The following is a 15,927-nucleotide window of genomic DNA, read 5'->3' on the forward strand; positions in this document are numbered from 1 at the left end:
GCCTTTTGACCCCCTTAGGTCATGGTTAGCCATCTTTGAACTTGTCCAAGGTCTGTGTCCCAAGAATGCTCCCTGTGAATGTGAAGACCCTCCCTGGCAGTAATAGGACTGGACTTATACTGAGCACAGACAGACGGACAGATGCAAAGTCTTCGCAATACCCAATGGCCATATTTTGGCCTTGGGTAAAAATTCAGTTAAATAATCGGTTCAGATAGGCTCCACCCCCTGTGACCCTGCACTGTTATAAAGTGCATCCCAAAAGTTCACAGCACTTCACTTTTTCCACATTTTATAATGACAACTTGAAAAACGTCTTTTTGTAATTATTGCAAATTTATTAATATAAAAAACTAAGGAATCACACCCTTTGGCAGCAATTACAGCCTCAAGTCTTCTTTAATATGTCACAAGCTTGGTGCACCTATCTTTGGGCAGTTTTGCCCATTCCTCTTTGCAGCACCTCTCAGGCTCCATCAGGTTGGATGAGGAGTGTTGGTGCACAGCCATTTTCAGATCTCTCCAGAGATGTTCAATAGGATTCAGGTTTTGGCTCTGGCTGGGCCACTCAAGGACATTCACAGAATTGTCCTGAAGGCACTCCTTTGATATCTTGGCTGTGTTTTTAGGGTCATTGTCCTGCTGAAAGATGAACTGTCGCCCCAGTCTGAGGTCAGAAGCACTCTGGAGCAGGTTTTCATCCAGGATGTCTCTGTACATTGCTGCATTTGTCTTTCCTTCAATCCTGACTAGTCTCCCAGTTCCTGCTGCTGAAAAACATCCCTACAGCATGATGCTTCACTGCAGGGATGGTGGCTGGTTACCTCCAAATATGACGTATGGTGTTCACATCACAGAGTTCAGTATTTGTCTCATCAGACCAGAGCATTTTGTGAGGTGTCATGTGCCTTTTACGTAATAAGGAGTGGCTTCCGTCTGGCCACTCTACCATACAGGCCTGATTGGTGGATTGGTGCAGAGAAGGCTGTCCTTCTGGAAGGTTCTCTTCCCACAGAATGCTGGAGCTCTGACAGAGTCGGTCACCATTCTTGGGCCTTAGTCAGGGAGCTGACCTTCTCCTCTGATCGCTCAGTTTAGATGGGTAACCAGCTCTAGGAAAAGTCCTGTTGGATGTGATCGTCTTCCATTTACTAGTGATGGAGGTCACTGTGCTCACTGGGACCTTCAAAGCAGCAGAAATGTTTCTGTACCCTTCCTCAGGTTCGTGCCTCGAGCCAATCTTGTCTCGGAGGTCTACAGACAATTCGTTTGACTTCATGTTTGGTTAGTGCTCTGACATGCAATGTCAACTATGGGACCTTATACAGTGGCTTGCAAAAGTATTCAGCCCCTTGGTATTTCACAAATTTTAATTCGTTTATGGCATTTCAAATACAAAAAATAAATCAGCCTTCTCAATATAAAAATTTCTAAAATTATCTTCCTTAAACTCGAACTGAAAGCATCACTGATATCAATTAATTAAAAATATAAAAGCCAAGATGATGGGTTGCATAATTAATGGGGTCCTTTGGTATTTGGTAAATAATCAATTTTATTGCCAGTTTTCTTCAGACAAGTCAGGGGATGGATACATAAACATTTCCAAGTTACGGAATATGTCTTGAACTTTACTTCAGTTATGAACAAATACAAACAGTACGGCACTCTGTGGTAAATCTGTGTGGAGTAGACCATTTTCCAAAACTGAGTGACTGTGCAAGAAGAATGAGGAAAGCCACCAAGACACCCAGACAACACAGAAGACATATACTCTCTGGCTGTGATTGGAGAAATTGTGCATTGTGCATGTTTTGCATTTGGTATCCCCAGTTATACAGCTTCATGATGAAGTTGTACAGAGGAGGATTTTCTTTCACCAAAACATTAAATCTACACTTGCATCTCAGATGTACTGTAGTGTTCAGAATAATAGTAGTGCTATGCGACTTAAAAGATTAATCCAGATTTTGAGTATATTTCTTATTGTTACATGGGAAACAAGGTACCAGTAGATGCAGTAGATTCTCCCAAATCCAACAAGACCAAGCATTCATGATATGCACACTCTTAAGGCTATGAAATTGGGCTATTAGTAAAAAAAAAAAGTAGAAAAGGGGATGTTCACAATAACAGTAGCATGGCATTCAGTCAGTGAGTTTGTCAATTTTGTGGAACAAACAGGTGTGAATCAGGTGTCCCCTGTGTAAGGATGAAGTCAGCACCTGTTGAACATGCTTTTCTCTTTGAAAGCCTGAGGAAAATGGGACGTTCAAGACATTGTTCAGAAGAACAGCATAGTTTGAATAAAAAGTTGATTGGAGAGGGGAAAACCTATACGCAGGTGCAAAAAATTATAGGCTGTTCATCTACAATGATCTCCAATGCTTTAAAAATGGACAAAAAACCAGAGACGTGTGGAAGAAAATGGAAAACAACCATCAAAATGGATAGAAGAATAACCAGAATGGCAAAGGCACACCCATTGATCAGCTCCAGGATGATCAAAGACAGTCTGGAGTTACCTGTAAGTGCTGTGACAGTTGGAAGACGCCTGTGTGAAGCTAATTTATTTGCAAGAGTCCCCCGCAAAGTCCCTCTGTTAAATAAAAGACGTGCAGAAGAGGTTACAATTTGCCAAAGAACACATCAACTGGCCTAAAGAGAAATGGAGGAATATGTTGTGGACTGATGAGTAAAATTATTCTTTTTGGGTCCAAGGGCCACAGACAGTTTGTGAGATGACCCCCAAACTCTGAATTCAAGCCACAGTTCACAGTGAAGACAGTGAAGCATGGTGGTGCAAGCATCATGATATGGGCATGTTTCTCCTACTATGATGTTGGGCCTATATATCGCATATCAGGTATCATGGATCAGTTTGGATATGTCAAAATACTTGAAGGTCATGTTGCCTTATGCTGAAGAGGACATGCCCTTGAAATGGGTGTTAACAAGACAATGGCCCCAAGCACACTAGTAAACAAGCAAAATCTTGGTTCCAAACCAACAAAATTAATGCCTCGCAGATGTGAAGAAATCATGAAAAACTGTGGTTATACAACTAAATACTAGTTTAGTGATTCACAGGATTGCTAAAAAGCAGTTTGAACATGATAGTTTTGAGTTTGTGGCGTCAACAGCAGATGCTGCTTATTGTGAACACCCCCTTTTCTACTTTTTTTTTTTTTTACTAATAGTCCAATTTCATAGCCTTAGGAGTGTGCATATCATGAATGCTTGGTCTTGTTGGATTTGTGAGAATCTACTGAATCTACTGGTACCTTGTTTCCCATGTAACAATAATATACTCAAAACCTGGATTAATCTTTTTAGTCACATAGCACTATTATTCTGAACACTACTGTACCTTCTGGCAAATTGTAGTTGAACTTTCAGGTCTTTTTAATAAAACCCTCCTCTGTTGCTTTCAGTTTGAGACTAAGGAAGATAATTTTAGAAATTTTTATATTGAGAAGCCTGACTTTTTGTATTTGAAATGCCATAAACAAATGTGTGAAATACCAAGGAGCTGAATACTTTTGCAAGCCACTGTATGTAGACAGGTGTGTGCCTTTCCAAATCATGTCAACTTCATTTACCCCAGGTGGACTCCAATTAAGCTACAAAAACATCTCAAGGATGATCAGTTCACCAGTAACCATCTGGATGATCCAGAGGAGACATGGGAGAAGGTCATGTGGTCAGAAGAGACCAAAATGGAGCTTTTTGGTATCAACTCCACTCGCCGTGTTTAGAGGATGAGAACAACCCCAAGAACACCGTCCCAACAGTGAAACGTGGGTGGAAATAGAATTTTTAGGGGTAAAGAGACAGGACGACTGCACTGTATTGAAGGGAGGATGGATGGGGTCATGTATTGCGAGATTTTGGCAAACAACCTCCTTCCCTCAGTAAGAGCATTGAAGATGGGTCGTGGCTGGGTCTTCCAGCATGACAAGGAACCGAAACACACAGCCAGGGCAACTAAGGAGTGTCTCCATAAGAAGTATTTCAAGGTCCTGGAGTGGCCTAGCCAGTCTCTACATCTGAACTCAATAGAAAATCTTTGAAGGGAGCTGAAACTCAAAAACTGAAAGATTTGGAGATCTGTATGGTGGAGTGGACCAAAATCCCTGTAATCTTGGTCAAGAACTACAGGAAATGTCTGACCTCTGTAATTGCAAACAAAGGTTTCTATACCAAATATTATGGTCTGTTCTTATTTCATGCAATAAAATATAAATTATTCTAAAAAAATCAATGTGATTTTCTGAAAATTTTTTTATTCTCTCAGTTGAAGACCTCTCCTACCTCTCCATTCTTTGTGGGTGGGAAAACTTGCAAAATATTCAGTGGATCAAATACTTATTTGTCTAACAAAATGTGGAAAAAGTGAAGCGCTGTGAATACTTTCTAGATGAATTGTAAGTAGGTTTAGAAATTGAACGCTGTGTTCACTAAAGTGGGCAGTCCTTAGAAGGTTTGCGTGAAAGTAACTGTCACTCATTTAGGTTTCAGATTAAATTAAGTGAAAATTGTTTTTTTTTGTTCAAGTTATGACACAAAAGGAGGGCGGGACAGAGGTCTTGACCCGCCTTTTCTTACAGCCAACAAGGGGCAAAAATGGAAAACTGTAAAGGGGCGGAGTCACGCTGCAGTTAGTATGTTTGTAGCTACATACCTGTGAAGAAACAATTATCACAATTGATGCAAACAAATCATGGAGACTGTTAATTTGTACAGATTAAATATTTTACTCAAATGTGAATTAATTTGTGTGAAAGCTTTCAATTAATTTGAGCACAGATTTTTAACTCCTTGGTGAAATTTAGTAATCTGAGGCTGTGAGATTTATTTGCAAATCAATTCCGAAGCTCTAATTAATCATTCCGACTGTAAATGACCAAACATGATTTGGCAAATTTAGGTTACAAATTACATAATCTGTGTAATTACTGCAAGTGTAAAGTTTGCTCGAGTTACATGTACAAGCATTAATTTTAAGGCAGCAGTGTAACAACTCCACAAACACTTCATATTCAAACAGCACAGGTGGGACACTATGCTGCAAAAGAAGTAACAGAAATTAATGCTGAGAAAATTAAATCAATGCCTCACAAATTGTGTTATGACCTTTCACAAGATGACCTCAATATAATGTTCCTGTGTTGCATTGTGGGACTTTATTTTAGTTACTGTGTTTTGTTTGGGGGGGGGGTGACAGGAAGTTGTAGCATGAATCAGTAAATAAAATCTGAACCAGTGTCTACTTTCTGTCTTTCTAAGGCCTTCCCACTGCCACGCCTCACACAGACTACTCCCACACTTTGAACTTGAGCTTTGGGAAAGGAAACTTTATTGTTTCTGCGACACAATCCTTGACTGATTGGCCAGTTCTCAAAATATCTACACCAGTGAAGAAGAATTAATAAAAACGATCATGTTGGACAGCGGGTTCGTCAGACTGACGTCATCAATCAAACCCCTTCCAGTGGCACTAACAGTTAACAACAAACATTCAGAAATGTTTTTTTTTAAAAATCTTTACATCTTTATTCCTGTTGGTCCACTGAAATGTTTTGACCTCTTGTCAAACAATACTGTGCCAAAACGTTTAGCCCCGCCCACAACTGGACTGAGATCAAGTAGTATTTTATTTTGACATTAAAATCAAGTCGTGACGTCTCACGATATTCTTTTCTATTTTACACATACGAGCTTGGCTTCTTTTGTGGGTGGCTCTTTTTACATGAAACTGTTAAAGCCGTGAGACAGATTCGCATCTGTGACCTGAAGACCTGATTGGCTGTTCCTGTAAGTCCTGCTCATAACCAAAGCACTGATAAACTTCTCTGCTTCATATCAGATCAAAGGCACAGTGCCTCCAAAAAGCATGAGTCCCCTTCACTTTCATGATTTTGCTGTATGACGTCACCCCCACTTTGAAAAATTCTGGCCTAGATTTAATTTCTTTATCAGTCTATGAAGCTGTGACTGGTGCAACGAGGGGAAGGGGTGGCCGGGCGGGAAGGGGCAGTTCTCCAATCAGACCCTCTGAAGTTTGTAACGCCTTGGTGGCTTCCCGCACCAGTCTTCAGAAACATGTATCCCATCAGACTTAACACATGCCATTGCTGAATTTAAACATCGCAATTAGAAAAAAAGCCCACCTCCCTTCTTTTTTTTTGGTTGAAAACAAAGCCACCTAAAAGTCAAAAGGGCCAACTGCTTTTTAGAGGCACTGTAAAACAGGACTGGATCGTCCTGAAGTTCTGCTGCCCCCAAGAGTCTGATAACACTATTAAAAGTAAGAATTTTCACATTATAAAAACATCACAAACTTCAAATATGTGAAGATCAGGGGAGCAGAAGGTGCACTTACTCTCTTCTGATTGGCTCTTTTTTGGCCTCAACCACTTGACTTGCACGGTTTTTTTTAATGCCATTCTGCACTCTCATTGGCTTGTTCTGGCATCGTTTCATTTAGCACCAAAAGGAAGATAAATATATTAAACCTCACATTAAAACAGTCTTTAACGCTTCTCTTAATAAAAGCAAACACGTCCTGCTGTTTGGCATCACAGACAGGTGCCACGGTGACTAGACATCGAGGATTTCCTCGGCTGTGCCGCCGCAGCGCAGTCTATAGCGGCCCGTTCTCCAGCTGATGGTGGGATCCCATAACGCCGACAGGAAGATCTGCACGGCCATCGATTCCCTGATGAACCATGCGACTGCAAAATCCAGCTTGGAGAAGCACAGCGGGCCGCCCTGCATGATAATGTCAGTTACACACGCTGAACAAATTAAGCGTCCAGTTCAAATAAATTCATTCTTTCAAAATAAGAGTGAGTGACTGACCTGAACTCCGGTCAGCTGGATGTAGTCTGCTATAAACCAGGCCAGACAATGACACATGAAGAAGACCATCATGTCCCACCTACACACACACACACACACACACACACACACACACACACACACACACACACACACACACACACACACACACACACACACACACACACACACACACACACACACACACACACACACACACACACACACACACAGTGTGAAGCGGCTTGCTCTGCCTTGTGTTGTGATTTTGATGCCTGCCATTCACTTCCCTCAGGATGTGAACTCATGATCTCTGGCACGACAGGCACTCTCTAAGCAGAAGGCTAGAGCCCAGGCACTGGCCTTGTGGCCAGATAATCCTTTTAGCTGCTGAGTGAGGTTTACGACAGTACAGTTGTTCAGTGGTTAGCATGGTTGCCTCACAGCAAGAAGGTCACGGATCAATTCCCACCTGTGGCTTTTCTGTGTGGAGTTTACATGTCCCCGTGTCCTCCGGGTTCCTCCCACATCCAAAGATATGCAGGTTAGGTGGAGTGGAAACTTTAAATTGTCTGTTGGTGTGAATGTGTTTGTTTGTCTATATGTGACCCTGCGGCAAACTGGCATCCTGTCCAGGGTGTCACACCCTATGACCGCTGAGATAGGCTCCAGCCCCCACTACCCAATCGTGGTTGAAGATGAGTTGTGTGAGTGGAATGAGGTTTACTGATTACTATCCGGTTGTTAAGAGTGATGTAACGCATCATGTGATTTTCAACTTCCGGGTTCAAACAAAAAAGGCGGATTGTCATTAACATTGAGAACTGCACTGAGACGCTCTGATCAGACTGCACTTAAACCGTTACACACGGACAACAGCATCAACATCGCAACATAAAACTCTTTGTATATTGGGCCTCATGTATCAACGTTGCGCACTTGTGGCGTAAATTTACGGTGTAAATTTGAAGTACACCAAAGTTGCTGTGACATGTATCAAGCAGTGCACACCTGCCCATTTCCAGCGCACGCCTGACGTGACCTTGATAAATGCGGCAGGTGAAAACAATCGTAATTATAATAAACACGCCCATAAATATTCAGACTCCGCTTTAGACACACCCTCATTTTACGACATGGAAGCCAGGTAGACGGCAAAGAAAAAGAACTCCACCAATCACGACGCATGCCAATACAGCGTCAAAAGCGGCCGTCGTATCAATTATTTTGTAGTATAATCAAAAAGTGTTACAGTGGTCCCTCGTTTATCGCGGGAGTTACGTTCTAAGAAATAGCCCGTAACACACGAAACCGCGATGTAGTCAGCGTTATTTTTTACAATTAATAGACGTTTTAAAGCTGTAAAACCACTTTATACACTTTCTCAATCAGGCATGAACATTTTCTCACTTTTCTCTCGTGTGTAAACACTCTCAAAGTTCAAACCTTAGTAGAAAAATAAGACCAACCTGTTTTCAGGCCCAAACATTTGTTTGAGAAATAAAAATAGAACATTTTCCTATAAATAATTATGATGGCTTTTAGAACTAACAAATTTAATTTTAACGATCAACGTACGAGGTTGGACACATAAGAAATTATTAATAGTGACTGACCAGTATTTCACAGATCGCGCCTCTTCGTCCTGACGCGCCTTTTTCCACTCAGACCTCGCTGCAGGTGTCTGTTTCCGAGTGACAAACACAGTTATGAGTAGTTGTTGGCGCTCTTTTTTCTTCTGGGCGAGAAGATTCTTATAAACAGACACGCAGAACACTGCAAAAAAAAAAAAAAAAAGCATGCAAAACTGGACTAAATACTCCGCGAGACTCCGAGGCCGCGAAAGGTGAACCGCGTTATAGCGAGGGACCACTGTATCTCTTTTCACATGTCAATAATTCTTGACATGTGGATATTTGCTCGCTCAATTAATAAGACACGCCTAATTTTTCAGATTTCTTTATTTTTAAAATGTATTTCTTTATTTTACTGTAACAAACGAATGGAGAAAACAAAACCTGGTTGCAGCACGGGCGAAGGGAATGACAACACTACAGTTGTAATTATCAATTTCATTGTCTAAAACGATCACACCACATAAAGTTAAGCTCAGCGCTGCTCTGGCTCCAGGCTCTGGAGAAAAAGGCGAGCAGCGCTTTCTTTGTGGTCAGTGCTGTGGCGCGGATCGTGCTCGAGACCAGCAATCCCGCAAAAGCGGGATTTGTATTTATTATTATGTAGTATAATCAGGAAAGTGTTATTTATGTAACATATGCAGTGATTTGTATAATGGCACTGTTTATCATGTTGATAATTTTCATTTTTATGTGGATTCCAGCGCTGGTTCATTTTTGTGTATAATTTACGCCACCTCTCGACCTGGTGTATATTTTCAGCGCAGCGTACGCCAACGACCACACTGATAAATGCCAAGTAGCGCAGCCATTTTGGCTTACACCCCATATACGCTCAAATATCACCGTACGCACGTTGATACATGAGGCCTAATGTGCCTAAAACTCTCCTGGATATATTAATTGGGTTTTTAGACGTTACTGCTTTTGTTTTATGTAAAAATGCCAGAAGCTCAGGTCATTTCTTCGTTATATTCCATGGGAGTTGCTGTGAGCTGCGATCGCTTCCTGTTCATGTCATTTGGAGGGAAAGTGAAGTTTGCACTTTAACGTCCTGTTTATTGTCCTTTACAACACTGTTTGTCCTCTTTGTTCCAGAGTAATATATATGTCTGAAATTTGGTTTGCGTTTATTAAATTCCACGCAGGTTAAACGTAGCAGACATGGATCATTTGGTAATATTTGTTTTAGCAAGTTTTCAGGGTCTCATGGATGCAGTCTCTTATTAATGTGATGAAAAGCATTAAAAAAAATTTTAGTAGTACAGTGGAACCTTGATTTATGAGTTTAATTTCTTCTGTGACCAAGCTCGTAAGCCAATCTGCTATTTCAAATGAATTTCCCCCACTGAAAATAACGAAAATAATTTTAATCCATTCCAGCCTTGTAAAACATCCCCAAATCACTAAATTATGAAAAAATATTTAATTAAACAGACGTATATTTTACCTGTGCATAATAAAATATAGAAAGTAAAAGTAAGACGTTTTATCAAGTGTTATCTTAGAAACAGACGAATGCAGTTAACGGAGGCTTGCGCACACTGTAAACATAAACTAAACTGTAGATCCTTAAAAGGAACATACAGATGTAACTTTAATTGTACACTTGCAGGTCTTTGCACCCGGAAACAGATTTATCATGTGATGCGTTACGTCAGACCGGATTGCACAGTGACTCCTGCTGGCCTCCATCACAGACACAGACCGCTCCATCATAGAACTGACAATGGCCACAGCAGCCAGTCAACTTCATGCATGTTTTCTCCTATGGCGCCCCCTAGTGCTTGATTTTTTTTCAGCTAGTTCCAGTTCTTTCCTGAAAGCCGGACTCAAGTGCACTAGATTCACAAATATAAACTGCAGAAATATGCAAATGCATCATTTTACAAAGCTGACTGGTCCCCTCTAAAAATCGGTCCGCCCTGCCGTCACTGTGCAGCGTCATTTTGGACCAGAGCAGCATCATTTCTGAGTGTCACTGGCGTTTCGCTGATTATCACCTCGTTTCTGCTACTGCACTCCAGTAATGCAGTGACACATATCTGAAGCTTTTGTATAACAATCATTTCCACATAAATTCAGCATTATTTCATAATGAAAGACGGGGGAAGTGATCAGAGCGCCACTGCAGCACATCTGAGTCTGAAGTGCTGTGGCGCCTACGTCATTTCAGAGCGTCAGTAGCTACTCTCAGATTATCGCCTCGTTTCTGCTTAAAACTGACTTTTGAATAATTTAAGAGGTTTTAATTTGTCATCAGATGGTTAATAATCACATTATTCCCTTTGATCGTTTTGGGTGAAGACAGTCAGCCTCAGAGTCAGCCTCAGAGTCAGCCTCAGAGTCAGCCTCAGAGTCAGCCTCAGAGTCAGCCTCAGAGTCAGCCTCAGAGTCAGCCTCAGAGTCAGCCTCAGAGTCAGCCTCAGAGTCAGCCTCAGAGTCAGCCTCAGAGTCAGCCTCAGAGTCAGCCTCAGAGTCAGCCTCAGAGTCAGCCTCAGAGTCAGCCTCAGAGTCAGCCTCAGAGTCAGCCTCAGAGTCAGCCGTGCTGCTGTGGTCCAAAATGACGCATGCGCAGTGAAGGCAGGGCGGACTAATTTTAGGGGTGACTGTTCAGTCTACGACACTGGGTCTGGACCTGCTCTGCCCACAGAGATTTCAATGACTGTCAAAGTGTATGCACATGCACACATGCCGTGATGGGAGGGTGACATGCCCTCAAGTGTTTGCACAGAAAGAGAAAAAAAAAAAAAAAATCAGGGAGAGCTCTGACTGGCTGGACTTCTTAAAAGGTTTGAGTAGCTGCCAAAACACATTTCTGTCTCTGTACTTTTATTTGAACTTTTTACTGTGAAACTCAGATTCGTGCATGAAAAGCACAACAGAAAAACTATCACACCAACAGTTAAAAGAAACAGGAAGTGCACTCTGTTTACAGCACAATCCTCCAATAATGCCCTCAAACATTCTTTGATTAAGAGGTCTGTCTTGCTCCAAGTCTGTAATCAAGATTAAGAGGTGAACCGTGTTTTTGATCTTTACTGCGGAAGCTGACGATGTAATTAGGTTCAAAGGAATCAGCATCAAATCTTAGATCAAAGGAGGCTTATTTACTTAAAGAGGCACTATGCAACTTTTTTAAAACTCTAATTGTTAAATTATTGTTTTGGGGAGAATGCCCCCGAACCCCGCCCCCACCCCTGAACCCCGCCAAGCAACTAGTAGCAGAAAACCAGCCTTGCAACTTTAGGGACAAATTAACTGCTTTACGGTGCTACAACAACACATATGAGGTCTGTTAGAAAAGTATCAGACCTTTTTATGTTTTTCAAAAACCTGATGGATTTGAATCACGTGTGCTTGCATGAGCAAACCTTGAACCTTCGTGCGCATACGTGAACTTTTTCACGCCTGTCGATTGCATCATTTTCTGGTAAGCAGCCTTTGTGAGAGGATGTGTGCAGTGCGCTCAGCGGATTTTCATTTCAAGGAACGACTGGAGCAGCGCCGCATCAAATTTTGCCAGAAACTGGGCGACAGCCAGGTGGAAACCATTCGGATGACTCAGACGGCTTTTGGTGACTTTTCAGTCGTGTGACTATCCAGAGAAATTGTGGAAGAGGTGGGCATGTCACAGCATGTGCTGTGAGACTTCCAACACGGAGGCGCTTTTGTGCTGTCCTCAGCAGCAGCATGAATTTCACCACCAATCTTTTCATGGCCAAATCTTCACAGTGGAATGTGGAATGAAACAAAATAAGATACAGGCCACATGGACATTAAATTGCAAAGTTTATATTAAACTAAACGGGACACGAGAAGAGGCTAAAACCCTGTGCATTAAAGATGAATATGATTTGAGCAAGTTTAACTGAAGAAAGGTGTAAACAATGAAACAATATGGTGAAAATCACAAATAAGATCAATGACTAACCTTATGGATGGCTTTTCATCATTTGATGATGGAACTTTTGCACAGGAGTCTAGCTTAAAAATCTTTGAAGATACTGAACACAGTTTTCATAACTTTAAAAACAATATTGACCCAGATTGTTTTTTTTCGTGAAAATATTATTCAAAATTGTAAATATTTCACTGAAGAGAAACTGAAGGATTACTCTTTAATAAATGGGACTTTTTCTATTATACATTTTAATAGTAGAAGTTTCCTTACAAATTTCTCTAAAATTCAGGACTGTTTAAGAACATCAAATAAGCAATTTTCAGTTATAGCTATCACTAAGACTTGGTTGAGAGAGCAGCTAGAGGATGATGTTCAGCTTGAGGGATATGACTTTTTTGCAATAAACACGAAGAATAAACGAGGTGGTAGTATGGCACTTTATGTAAGTTCTAATCACCAATGTGAAATTATACATAGTATGTCATTTTCCTTGGAAAATATCATGGAATGTGTTACAGTTGAAATTAAATGTAAAAATATATATATATATATATATATATATATATATATATATATATATATATATATATATAATGATAAGCTGTGTTTATAGAGCTCCAGGATCAGATAAATACTTTTGTGGATAGACTGACTGACATGTACAACACAATTAATAATAAGCTTTTGTTTGTCTGTAGAGATTTTAATATTGATTTTTTTAAACCCTTATGGTCAATTACAAATAACTGAAAATCTAAACTCTGTTTTGTATGGGTCTATATCCTGTGATCACACATCCAACCAGGATAACTAGGAACACATCAACACTCATTGACAACATATTAACAAATGCCATTGTAGGGAATACAACAGGTGGAATACTTATTTCCAATGTCAGTGATCATTTGCCAGTTTTTATAGCCTTTCAATCATCAGTAGACAGGGTGCACCAAACAACATTAGGAAAATAACTAATGTTAATATTGAGAACCTCAGAAGGGATTTATTGCGCCAAAATTGGTGTGAAATTTATTGTGATGATGTTGATGAATCATTTATTTCTATTGTATCTAATCTGTATGATAAACATTGTCCGTGGGTGCCTAAAACCGGAAATACGCAAAGGACTGATAAACCTTGGATAACAAAGGGACTCCTGAATGCATGTAAAAAGAAAAATTTATTGTATAAGCAGTTTTTAAAATTTAGAACCAATGAAGCCGATAGGAAATATAAGACATATAAAAATAAATTAACAAACATTAAGCGATTGTGTAAGAAGCAGTATTACTGCGATTTGTAAAATAAAACTAACATTAGGGGAACCCGGAAGCTCTTGGGCGAAATCATCAAAAGAAAAAAGTTGTTAAAGATTATCCATCTTACTTTTATATAGACTCTGATAAAATTGTAAAAGGAAATAAAATGATTGCTGATTATTTTAATGATTATTTTGTTAAAGTTGGTAAAAATTTATCAAATTCAATTGTAACCACGGCAAAGTGTTCTATGGACAACTGTAAATTAATTAATAAAATTCAGGATTCAATGTTTATTAGAGAAACGGATGAAAAATAAATTTTTAGCATAGTTCATAAAATTAAGGCGAAAAAATCCACTGACATTGAAAGCTTTGATATGGTTTTGATTAAGAACATTATTGACTGTATTATCAAACACAACATATATTTGTAACCCGTCACTTATGACTGGGAAATTTCCCTCCAGAATGAAAATTGCTAAGGTGATACCATTGTTTAAATTTGGCGATAAACACGTTTTTTTCCAATTATAGGCCAATCTCTTTGTTACCACAGTTTTACAAATATTTTTTTCCAGAATTTTAGAAGAGGTTGAACAATTTTATAGAAAGACATATACTTAATGAACAGCAGTATGGTTTCAGGAAAAATATAAACTTCTTTGGCTTTAATAGATTTTGTGGAACAAGCTACAAATGCAATAGAGGACGCAATACACTGTTGGTTTTTTTTGATTTACAGAAAGCATTTGATACGACTGATCATACCGTACTATTGGAAAAATTACAGATGTATGGTATTAGAGGACTGGCCTTCAACTGGATAGCTAGTTATTTACGTTAATAGATAGTGTGTTCACCTTGGTGGGATAAAATCAGAAATTTTGAGGATTACATGTGGAGTACCCCAGGGGTCAGTTCTCGGGCCATTATTGTTTTTTCTGTATATTAATGATATAGGTTTGGTTTCTAAGTCTTTGAGTTGTATTTTATTTGCTGATGATACAACTGTGATTGGTAGTGGAGATAATTTGGGACAGCTCTTGGACTTGGTGGAGAGGGAACTGCAAAAATTTAAATACTGGTTTGACTCTAATAAATTATCACTTCATTTCGGTAAAACTAAGTGCATTATATTTGGAAATAAGCCTAGAAATTTAAGCAGTAAATTACTGTTGAATGGTATTGAAATTGTATCTCAAACTAAATTTCTTGGAGTTTTTGTTGATGACAAGCTTAGTTGGAAAACTCATAAAACATATTGAGTCTAAAATATCAAAAGTTATTGCTATCTTATACAAAGTACAATACTTTCTCCCCCAACATCTGTTGGTTTATTGTATCACTTTTTACCTGTCCCTTATATGACTTACTGCATTGAAGTTTGGGGAAATGGATATAAAACAAATACTAATCCAATATTTCTGTTACAAAAAAAAAAGCTGTAAGAGTGATAAGTAAAAAAACCATATCATGAACTAACAAATTCACTGTTTTTTTATGACTTGGTTGATTATTTTACAATACAGATAATGTATAAAGTTAAAAATGGACTCTTGCCTCATCATGTCCAGGAGCTGTTTAAAATGAGAAAGTCCAGTTATAATTTGCGTGGAACTTTGGTGTTTGATAGAAGAAAGATTTGAACTACTGCTAAAAGTCACTGCATTTATGTAAAGGGTGTTCGAGTGTGGAATGAGTGTTTAGACTGTATTAAAGTATCCAGTACATTGGCTTGTTTTAAAAGACTGTATAAAAATAATACATTAACTTGTTATAGTTTGCGTAATTAAGTAAATTGACTGTGTGGCTATTTGTTTGTTTGTTGTATTATTTTGTATGTTTCATTGAGTAAATTGTTTGAGTTTTGTTCTATATGTTTTAATTTTTGTTTTCTTTTGGCTTGTTTTGTAAAAGAGATTTTGTCTGTGCGTGCGTGCTGAATAAACCATTCATTCATTCAACGTACCGAAAAAGTGCTGATGTCTATCTCTTACGCAATTTCTCGGGTAGTCACACGATAGTCCCGCATCACCACAGCGTTCACTTTGGAATGATCTGGTCATTTCAGCATGCTGATGGCCGACTGGAGCTTGGCTCGCTCGCCACCGTTGTGCGGACGTCTTTAAACCGGTTGTACTGCTCCTTAATCTGTGTGATGCCCAAAGCATCTTCACCGAAAGCTGTCTGAATCATCCGAATGGTTTCTACCTGGCTGCCGCCCAGTTTCTGGCAAAATTTGATGCGGCGCTGCTCCAGTCGTTCCGTCTTTTTCCTTGCAATGA

At 39.5% G+C, this 15,927-nt stretch overlaps 1 protein-coding gene across 1 annotated transcript in view; it reads right to left on the reverse strand.

Moving 5' to 3' along the window:
- Window positions 1–5,336: 5,336 nt before the first annotated feature.
- The window catches only part of LOC117529985 (ceramide glucosyltransferase-like), a 38,060-nt gene continuing 27,469 nt past the window's right edge, over window positions 5,337–15,927 (reverse strand). Inside the window, 2 exon segments of the mRNA XM_034192907.1 lie at window positions 5,337–6,774; window positions 6,865–6,943. Coding sequence (XP_034048798.1) covers window positions 6,604–6,774; window positions 6,865–6,943 — 250 coding nt within the window. The 3' untranslated portion in view covers window positions 5,337–6,603.

This window comes from Thalassophryne amazonica, chromosome 17 (genome assembly GCF_902500255.1).
Source record: "Thalassophryne amazonica chromosome 17, fThaAma1.1, whole genome shotgun sequence".
In the NCBI taxonomy this organism is placed as follows: domain Eukaryota; kingdom Metazoa; phylum Chordata; class Actinopteri; order Batrachoidiformes; family Batrachoididae; genus Thalassophryne; species Thalassophryne amazonica.